The sequence below is a fragment of the Piliocolobus tephrosceles genome, chromosome 16, assembly GCF_002776525.5.
Source record: "Piliocolobus tephrosceles isolate RC106 chromosome 16, ASM277652v3, whole genome shotgun sequence".
NCBI classification, from domain to species: domain Eukaryota; kingdom Metazoa; phylum Chordata; class Mammalia; order Primates; family Cercopithecidae; genus Piliocolobus; species Piliocolobus tephrosceles.
The window spans coordinates 28,682,298-28,692,702 of record NC_045449.1 but is presented as its reverse complement, the minus strand read 5'-3'; the positions used below and the strand labels follow the sequence as shown (position 1 = coordinate 28,692,702).

General features: G+C 48.7%; 2 protein-coding genes across 2 annotated transcripts; one reads left to right on the top strand and one right to left on the bottom strand.

Annotated features, from left to right (window-relative positions):
* Window positions 1-3,045: 3,045 nt before the first annotated feature.
* Window positions 3,046-6,065, top strand: CCL1 (C-C motif chemokine ligand 1). Its single transcript, XM_023192848.1, has 3 exons — window positions 3,046-3,290; window positions 4,479-4,590; window positions 5,732-6,065. Exons 1-3 carry the CDS (start codon window positions 3,215-3,217, stop codon window positions 5,832-5,834), a joined length of 291 nt encoding a protein of 96 aa, XP_023048616.1. The 5' UTR covers window positions 3,046-3,214; the 3' UTR covers window positions 5,835-6,065.
* A 1,926-nt stretch (window positions 6,066-7,991) lies between these two features.
* CCL13 (C-C motif chemokine ligand 13) lies at window positions 7,992-10,192 on the bottom strand. Its single transcript, XM_023192886.1, has 3 exons — window positions 10,042-10,192; window positions 9,029-9,143; window positions 7,992-8,588 (listed from the first exon to the last, which is right to left on the bottom strand). The coding sequence occupies exons 1-3, from the start codon at window positions 10,115-10,117 to the stop codon at window positions 8,483-8,485; spliced, it is 297 nt and encodes a 98-aa protein (XP_023048654.1). The 5' UTR covers window positions 10,118-10,192; the 3' UTR covers window positions 7,992-8,482.
* Window positions 10,193-10,405: the final 213 nt, after the last annotated feature.

Here is a 10,405-nt window from a genome sequence, read left to right as displayed (position 1 = left end):
AGTTATACAACTATTTAATTGAGTTATTACTTGGTCCTAGTCTTTGTGCTAGAGCCTAGAGAAGTCTGTGCCCTTGGCAGTCACATTGGGGTGGCAGAGACACCCATGAGAAACACTACATTCCGGTGTGATAAGAACATCCAGCCAGTTCCTTCCATGTGCTGAGGGAGCCTGGAAAGGAAAAGCATGACTAAATCTTGCTGTTCTCTTTTTGCCTGTGCAGGTCTGACTGTGGCCACAGTGAGGCGGGGGAAGGGAAAGCGAGTGGTGGAGAGGGCAGCCCTGTTTCCCTTCTTGATTGGGCTGGCCAGCAACCCCAGGAGGAGGGGAAGAGCAAAGAATTTCCAAGGTGGCCACATTTTCCCCTGTCTGTTTCCTGCATCTAAAGGACCTGAAGTTACATTAGGCTGATTGACCACCGCTTGTGTCTTCTCTCTCTCCTGACACCCTATGGTAAAGGCAGAAAAAAGTATTCATCTCTTGTAGAAATACCATTTGACCCAGCAATCCCACTCCTGGGTATATACCCAAAGGAATATAAATCATTCTATTATAAAGATACAGGCACATGAACCTTCATTGCAGCACTCTTCACAACAGCAAAGACATGGAATTAACCCAAATGTCCATCAATGATAGACTGGATAAAGAAAATGGTACACCCTGCACATGTGTTTCCGGAACTTAAAATAAAAGTTGAAAGAAAAAGATGGATGCATAGCGCATAGTAGGATGAATAGCACATAGTATTTATTCATCTCTAAGGACAAAGAGAATAAGATAGAGACAACAGTAGTTTGTGGTTTCAACCACTTTTCAGGTGGCAGGAAGCAGTGGAAAGGATAAATCGTCCTTGGTTGGTCTGAGCAGAGGAAGTTCGTTGTGGACTGTGCAAAAAGTGTATTCTCAGAGGCAGTTGCACATGAAGATGAAAAGATCAGGGCTCAAGTTCCATTGTCCCTGAGGTCAGCATGACCTTGGACAAGTTACTTTCCTCCCATTTCATCATAATATGAAGTGATTATACGAGATATGTGATTCTTATCTTCTGGTGTCTGAGAAAATTACCTGGAAATTTTTTCTTTTCAACATGTATAGACACATGTGTTTTGATTCTGATTCTGAAATGGGACTAAGATATTCAGATTTGTGCGAAAGCTCTCCCAAAAAACTTTAAGAGCCATTGTTGTAGATAGTCTGAAAGAGCCCTTTCAACTTGGACATTCCCATGTTTGGAGGGTGGACTAAAGGAAAGTGTTGCAGGAATTATATGGCGATCCAGCCATGAAGGTTCTCACAAGAGGCTGAGATCCTATCTGCTAGATATGACAGAAGTGTCTTTGTGGAGACAATGACATTTGCAGTGGGTAGGATGTTCGCAGAGGGAGATAGAGAGGTGGGCTCTGCAGGTGCAGGTTACAGCAGGAGCAAAATCTCAGAGATAGTACAGCAAGCGGCAGTTATTTGCAATCAGGAATTGCAGTTAACCGAATGTGCTGGCATCCACTGAGGCATACAGACTGTGTGGAGCCACTGCGGGTTTTTGAGCTGAAGAGTGCACAATCAGAGTAGATCAGTCTAGCTGTCACTCTATATAATGCACACAGGCCTCATGATTTCAATGCCTAGATTTGGCTCAGCTACTTTTTCTTGAGCACCTACTATGTGTTCTTTATTCCAAGCACTGCATACATCTTCATGACCCAGTCTTCTCTGTAATGTACATCCACATCTCTCTGCAACCACTCTCTCACTCCTGTCACTCTCCTTGAACCCTACACTTCTGCTTTTCCTGATGATTTGAAATGAAGTGTGCTCCCTTATGCCTTGTTGTCCTCATACAAAACCCTGCCTCTACTTGGCATTCCCCTCTCCACATCAGCACACAGGAGAATGTTGCTTAAAGAACATTCTCCCGGCTGGGGTGGTGGCTCACACCTGTAATCCCAGCACTTTGGGAGGCTGAAGCAGAAGGATTGCTTGAACCTAGGAGTTCAAGACCAGCCTGGGGAACACAGTGAGACTCCATCTCTATGCAAATACAAAATTAAGAAAAGAATTATCTGGGCGAGGTAGTGCACACCTATAGTTCCACCTACTTGTGAGGCTGAGGCAGGAGGATCGCTTGAGCCCAGGAGTTTGAGGCTGCAGTGAGTTTGCGCCACTGCACTCCAGCCTGGGCAACAGAATGAGACTCTAGGGAAAAAAAAAAAAAAGGGAAAATTCCCTGGCTGAGGTGGGAGGATCGCTTGAGCCCAGGAGTTTGAGGCTACAGTGTGTTTGAGCCACTGTACTCCAGCCTGGGCAACAGAGTGAGACTCTAGAAAAAAAAACAAAAAGGGAAAATTTCCCTGGCAGGACTCTCAGATGCTGGTGAGCAGCTCTCAGTCCTCTCTGCAACCCCGATATAATGCATCTATCTCTGTGCTTACACTGGGAGCCTTTCACTTGTTTATCTGTGAGTTGAAGAGAAGTGGCTCGAGGTCAGGCAGTGCTCCTCATTGATGACTGCCTTCCCTGGGGCTAACCAAGGACTTAGAACAGAATAAGCTGTTGAAAAGTGTTGAGGATTGAAAAAAAAAAAAAAAAACAGAAAAAAATAGAAATGGCCAATATCTAGGCCAGTCACTTGACATAGAGAATGTTATTTAATTCTTGTCGCACATCCTTGAGACATGCATTGCTATTTGCATTTTGTGTGAATATGCATTTGGGTAAGTTTATGTAATTCCTCCTCTGCAGAACTGGGATTCAAATGCAGGTGTCTCTCTGCTCAGGTCCCGACTCTTCTACCCTGAAGCAGTAGTACATGCCTGGATGGAATGACGTAGGGTTGGATAAGCCACACACAGGCGACTTCCTCTCACTTACTTTTCTTTGCCTCCCACTCAACCAGGACAGTTCCCACGCACTTTTTCAAGATTCTTATCTGCTCCCACACTTGGGGAAGTTCCCAATGCAACCTATCAATCCATCACCACAAATAACACCCAGGAGAGGTGGGGAAAGGAGTTTGCCACATGGTCACTGGGTGTGAGCAACTGTTCCCTGTCCCTATGGCTTCCCACTTGTGGCTCCCACCATGGCCTGGAGTTTTGGGTGGAGATTTTTCAAATAAAAGCCCTCGGCATCTCAGGATGGCACAGTGGTGAGCTCTTAGCTTCACCAGGCTCATCAAAGCTGCTCCAGGAAGGCCAGAGCCACACCAGAAGACATGCAGATCATCACCACGGCCCTGGTGTGCTTGCTGCTAGCTGGGATGTGGCCACAAGACGTGGACAGCAAGAGCAGTGAGTGTGGCAGGCATCACTTTGTGTCTCTCTAGGGAGGGTGGAAACATGGTCAGCTACTCTGGGGTTGGAGCAGACCTCCTTGAACTCACCAACTCAGTCTCCCCTCTTCCTATCTAAAGAGGAGGAATGGTGAACTTGGACTGGCTGGGGGTGAGGGCCAGTAGGAGAACCATGAGTTGGGGCAAACACAGAGAACTGAACTGCCAGCTTCAGTACAAGGAGGCTCTGCTTCATCCAGACCCAAGGAAGGGAACCTGTGAGGTTATTTGGGTAAAGTGGGGAGGCCCAAGGTCCAGGGGAGGGCCTGGGTGTAGCTTCCACAGCGTGAGAGACACAAAGCAGAGTCTGAAGGCAAGACTGGGCTCTAACAGTTGGCTACTCTTGGGCAAGTCACTTTAGCTCTTAAACTCTGCTTTCTCTCTCAGTGAAATGGAGTTGATTATGTCCACTCTCCAAGGCTGTTTGGAGAGTACCAATCTAGTAAGAGGCATGAAAGGGGTTGCAAACAGAAAAACTAGGAGGAAGAAGCTGGGGTTGGAATGCAGGTCTCTTGCGGAGTGTGGTGTGGGAGGAGAATGCGCAAATGAACAGAGTGGGGGTTGGGGACTGGGAAAGAGCCGAGGACCAGGGCAGGAGGGGATTCAAGAGATTGAGTAGGGCAGCTAGCTAGTTCCTGGGAGCTCTTCCCTTGTCATCTTATCAGCCTGGAGTCCTTAAACAATTCCTAATCTTCCCCAGATCAGGTCTGTGACCTGTGGCCCACCGTGTCCTGCATCGGACTGACCAGGTCCCTGGGGTGTGGGGCCCAGGGCCCTTGGACATGAGTATTGGGGTAGAGCCATGCATATGCGGTGAAATACCAAAACTGGATGAGCCTTTAGAAACCAGGCTCCAAAAAGTCTTATTTTACAGATGGGAAGTCTAGGGCCGGGGTGAAGGCACATCTTCCTCAAGGCCACTCAGCTGGGGTACGGGGAGCTCAGATCTGAACCCCAATCTTCTGACTCTTTACCTAGCCCCAGAGCGAGGTGGCTGATGAGACAGAGCCATGCCGGCACCCTCCGTATGTGGTCCCCAAACCAGTGCTTGTCCTGGGAGGTGTTTTTTTGCTTGTTTTTTAAAAATTGTGCTACAGGTGAGAGTTTGAGAAATGGATGCAAACCATCGTTTGTGTTCCTCTTCCAGTGCAGGTACCCGTCTCCAGATGTTGCTTCTCATTTGTGGAGAAAGAGATTTCCCTGAGGGCAATCCAGTGTTACAGAAATACCAGCTCCAGCTGCTCCAAGGAGGGCTTAATGTAAGTGATCACCTGCTCAATCTCTCCCTAGAGAACAGAACCCCACCAGCCTGGAATTAGAAGAGTAGACACTAGATGACAGTATTTTACCGGAATAAGGTTTCTAAACCCAGCGTTGCCAGCATCTGGGTGCAAACCGCGCTTGGGCACTAGAGGGAGCACGGAGCTTCCCAGCAGGTGTGAGGAAGGACGCATCTGTGCTCCTGCAGTGACTTGTGTTTCCTGAAACTCCAAGGTGCCAAGTATTACATCCCAGCATTATGAGCTAAGAGGAAGGAATTGTTTAACAAAAGTACAAGGGGTTATTGTGCACTGGAAAGAGCAAGGGAACCAGGATTAGTTCCTGCCTCTAGATTTGGAACCCATAGCCTTGGATGACCGTGGACGGGTAACTCCTTTGTACCTAATTATCTGCGTATCCTTCTGTATTCCTTATCTGTGAAGGGGCATAAACATGGCTGCATCACAGGGTCTTTACAAACTTAACTGGGATAGCTTTCACGTACCAGTCAGTATTTTAAGGCTTTTTTGTGTATATTCTCTCTGTCGATCCTCTTGGGGTACATATTTTTGTTATCATGAAAAGTGAGGTTCAGGAAGGTGGAGATATTTGTCTAAGATCAACCAGATAGTAAGAGACAGAGTTGGTCTATAGATTGGACAATAGTCCAGTTTAGGAAGTAGACAGAGCAGAAGAGAAAAATACACACACACACAGGCACACACACACACACACACGCACACACACACGCATGCGCCAACACACGACTCCAGCGCAACAAGTAAGGCCCCAGATGGACACAGAAACATTAAAGTTGGAGCAGACAGCTATTCTAGGATGGGAATTTCTCATCCCACCTAATCGTCAGAATGTTTTCAGGCTCTTCAGCCCCACCCTGATACACCAAATTGAAACCAGGAGAGGGGTCCAGGAAGCTCAATTTATAAGCTCCTGGTGCTTTGGCTGTTCCCCACCATGCAAACCACACATCCTGTACAGCAACTTCATTTACAGAGGGGAGCCCAAGGCCCAGCAAGAACAGCTTAGGGGACCTGGCAGCTGGAGGAGGCGGGGCTTGTGTGGTGCTCACCCAGTGGTGGCTTGGGTGGTTCAGCCTTCTCTCTTATTCTCTGTTCACAGATTCAAGCTGAAGAGAGGCAATGAGGTCTGCGCCTTGAACCAGGCTAGATGGGTTCAGAATCACATTAAAAAGCTGAGTCACTGCCTGCCAAAAAGAAAATGAGCAGATTTCTTTCCATTCTGGGCTCTGGAAACCACGTAGCTTCACCTGTCCCGGAAACCCCCAGTCCTATACCATTCCTTGTGCCCCGCTTTCGCTGGGTCACAGAGGATCTGCTTGGTCTTGATAAGCTATGTTGTTGCACTTTATACATTTAAATTATAGAATTATCAACCCCCAGCCCTCTGTGTCTCTTGGATTTCAGAGTGAAAACTTGATTGGCATTGAGAGGTGGAAGCCAGGGGCTGAAGGATAGGGCAGGAGGAGGGAGACATGTTGCACCCGGTGCCAGGGGAACTGAGCTAATAAGTGACTCAGTACCTCTCAGTGACTGCCTTTGTCCTGGGGGGTAAGCTTTGACTCGGGGTGGTGGTGCAGATTCTCTGCCTCTAGATTTGGCTGCCAAGAGGGGTACAGTGGAACAGAAAGTTGGGGTTCACAGCTGGGTCCACATTTGGGTGCAAGACCCTTCTCCATAAGAAGAGAAAAATACACACACACACACACAGGTGCACACATACACACATGCACCAACACACGAGTCCAACACAACAGGTAAGGTCCCAGATAGACAAAGAAACATTTCTCTGCCCAGCGGCCTCAGGGGGTGATGTTATCACCAAATCACAGCTGCCCTAGCTGGAGGGGATCATGTGAGGTTGTCTGCCTGTAAAATGTTGCTAAACCTATTTTGCAGATGAGGTGACTGAGGGCTAAAAAGAGACGCAGCAATTCAGAGGCAGATCTGGTGTTAGAGCCCAGGGCCGTTGCCTCCCAGGACAACTCCTCCAGGTGTCCCAAATTGCCAAGTGTACTGCCTGATGCAGCGTGGTACCGGATCTGGGGGGCAGGCCCTGCTGTTGTCAGCAGTGCCCATCTCTCCTTGAGGAAGATCTCGGTGGGTGTCCAGGCATGGGTGGGCTCCAGGTCTGATTGAAATGCCCACCCAGCTTATCTGGAGGAGTGAAGCTGTCTTGGGAAGAGCAGGACAACCCTCGGTGGACATACAGGAAGAGGAGGCCCGATGCCTTAAAAGGGACATTCACAAGCTCCAATTTGTACAACGTGTGATTAAAGGAAGAATAGCCAAGGAAGGAAGTATTTCTAGGTCTTGGGGTTGGCACACCTTTACCTTTAAAGGTCACTTTTAGAGGACAAAGGTCTCCTGCTGTGTTTCCCTCATTCCCCATTTAATACGTCACACATCTGGCCCAGTCTTCTTAATCTGTTTCCTCCCCTCCACTCCCATGACTGCCCTTCCTCAGCCCTTATGAATGCCCCCATCACACATCTGGCCATCTTCTTTATCTGCCTCCTGTCTTCCACCCCCATGACTGCCCTTCAGCCCAATTTTCTCTTGCTTGGACTATTGCAGTAGGCTGTTTTCAGCCCTCCCTTCTCAACTCCATCTTATCCACAGCCTTATCCACAGGAAGCTACTCTTCCTGGCATCCATTCTTCCCTCTGGATGACTCAAAAACCTTCACACCTTCCTCCTGCCTTCAGAACTGAGTCTAAATTCCCCACCCTGATATTCTAATTCCTCTAGAACCTGCCCTCAACTTTCCTTTCTACATGTCTCCAACTTTTACACTCTGGAAACCCAAATCTGACCGTTTGGGGATATTCCTCCCAGGCCCTCTCCCCACATTGCCCTCTTGGACCTCCCCTAAAAGAATCTTTGCTGTGACCACACTTTCCCATCCTCTAAGGTCTATTCGGCCCAAGTGCCCTCCTTCTTCCCTACCAAGGCTGAGGCTCACTAGGACTTGGTCACCTGGTTTCTCTCTGGGTGTCAGGTGCACATGAAGTCTGAATCACTTGCTGCTTTGCATGGGGAGGCGTAGATTGGGGTGGGAGACTAGAGGGGGAGGGAGGGGTTTACTTTTGGCAGGAGTATGATTTTAAAGAAAGAAATGAACTGAATATGAAACTGATGAGTTGCGAGCCAGGAGCGCCCATGCTGAGGACTGGAGCCATTGTTCCAGGACAGCCTGGGCTGGTGAGGCAGGCCCTCCCTGAAACTCAGATGAGCCAGGCTAGCCTCACGGCCAGGGCCTCTGTACATCCACCATCCACTCGCATGCTCTGCCATCCACCCACACCTCCTAGAGCTCCTACTGGTTGGAAGTCACTCCTGAAGAAAACACCACTGTGTAAGAGATTTTAAATAAAGTGTATTTTCTGTAAAATGTCAGCAGTCCTACCATTGCATTCATCTTTCCACAATAACATATTTAGCAACGCCTCACATTCACCTCCCTACGTTGGGAGGATGCATCGCCTCCCTACATTGCAGCATCCCTTCATGTCCATGACTCCCACAGGCACGCTGTCAACCCCTGGGAGCCGAAGAGAAACCCACTGCCAGCAGCTCACAGTGGAAGGGAAGGGGACTTACAGATAGCAACCAACTTGCTCAACGCCTTGCTTTAAAAAAGATCACCAATACTCAAATAAACTCCAAACCAGCAACAAGTCATATAATAGCCAATATTACTTAACACATAGTACATTTGGAATCACAAAACAGAATGCATCTGATTTGAAAATTGTGGTAGAAATATTCCAAAGTATAGAAGAGGATGCTGGAGGAGAATGGAAAAGTCATTTCATATACTCCAGCTTGATTTCGGTGGCGGTAGCAGAGTTCAAGTCTTCAGCGTGTGAGCTTTCTGGCCCAGGTGTTTCATACAATTCTGGACCCACTTCTCCTTTGGGTCAGCACACATCTCCTTGCCCAGTTTGGTTCTGAAGCTGTGGAGGAAGGAAAGCTGGCGCAGTTAGATGGAACCCTTTGAGGGTTTACCTAGAAGATGACACACTGGGCTCTACACCTGCCTGGCCCACCTGCTACAGGTGAAGAGGCACCCCTACGGGACAGGAAGTAGGAGGTGTGTGGACAGAAGGGGTCTCTGGAGGCAACCAGTGCTCTTGCTTCCCCTGGGAAACTGATCCTGGCATCTGCTAAAGGGTGTGGGCTGGTGCCCATCCAGTAAGCAGGGCATGGGAAATTATAGGCCCTCTTTGGGCCTGTTGTGCAGCCAAAATAGGAGGATTTGCATCACATAGTCTGGTTAGATCTCATCCTGAGTAAGACCCCAGGTCAGTCTGATGTCTGTCTCCTGGGGCAGAACTTTGGACTGGGGAATGTGGGGTTGGGGAGGAGCCAGGTGAGCAGGGACTTTTCTACACACATGACAGCCTTCTGGGGACACCGGCTGGTGGTGATCCGATAGCTCTTCAGCCTCTGCAAGGAGATCTTCTTACTGCTAAATGTGAAGCAGCAAGTGGATGGGACGTTGAGTGAATCTAGAAATAGTTACAAAGAAAAAACCTTTGAGAATATGTTAGGCTTTTCTCAGCTTGAATACAGCAGGGAGCATCCGTATGGGATGTAAAGCAAAGAGGAAGAAGTAGATCTTACCTACCTCCAAGCCCAGCGCTCCTGCCCTAGACCCCGAGGTGAGGTGGGACCTGTGACATGGGCCTCAGGATCTCAAAGGCTCAGCTGCATGGTGAGGACATGTCACTGCCATCTAGGGGAGGCCATGGGCAAGGCCAGTGGGAAAGGTCCTGGGTGTGGTCCCAGATGTGCAGAGTTTGGGACGATCAGATGAGGTCAAAGAAAAGGCCCTAAATTTGGAGTCAGAAGCTTAGGTTTCATTCTTGCTCTGGGATAACCTGGAGGTGGGTGGGTAGGGTCCCTTCTGTCTCCAACATGGGCTTCAGCTTTCTGTCTTTAAAATTAGATGTTACAGTGAACCTCTGAGGAGCCTTATTATTCTGGTGGGCTTAGAGTGGGGCACTTGGCTGGGCATGGCTGCTCACGCCTGTAATCCCAGCACTTTGGGAGGCCGAGACGGGAGGATCACTTGAGGTCAAGAGTTTGAGACCAGCCTGGCCCACATAATGAAACCCCTTCTCTACTAAAAATACAAAAATTAGCTGCACATGGTAGCGGGTGCCTGTAATCCCAGCTACTCAGAAGGCTGAGGCAAGAGAATCGCCTGAACCTGGGAAGCAAAAGTTGCAGTAAGCCAAGATCTCACCCCTGCACTCCAGCCTGGGCAACAGAATGAGACTCGATCTAAACAAAAAAAACAAAAAAAACAAAAAAAAAAAAAAAATGGGAGCACTTGGGCTTAGGTCTTCCTTGAAGAGAGAAACAGAGGGAAAGAGAGGGAGAAAGGAGGTGACAGTGACTTACCTGGCTGAGCAAGTCCCTGGGGATTGAAAGCTGCTGTTATAAGCAGCAGGCACAGAAGCGCTGCAGAGACTTTCATGTTGAAGGGTAAGAGTTGGATATTTCACAATGTTTCTTTGCCTCTCTGCTCCTCTGGCTGTTCTGCCTGCCTTTTATAGGGAGTTGGGAGGCTTGGAGCTGTCAGAGGACCTTGGCCTGAGTAGGGTGTTGACCAAGTCATGATGAAGGGGGATCCTGAATCTGCTGAGCTGGAACTGGGCACCAAAGACTTTTCTAGGAAATGCAAGAGGGAAGCTGAGGGCAGAAGCAGCATGGCATGGCTTCCTTCTGGCTGTCCAGGCCACAAGGAACCAGAGAGGAAAAAGGG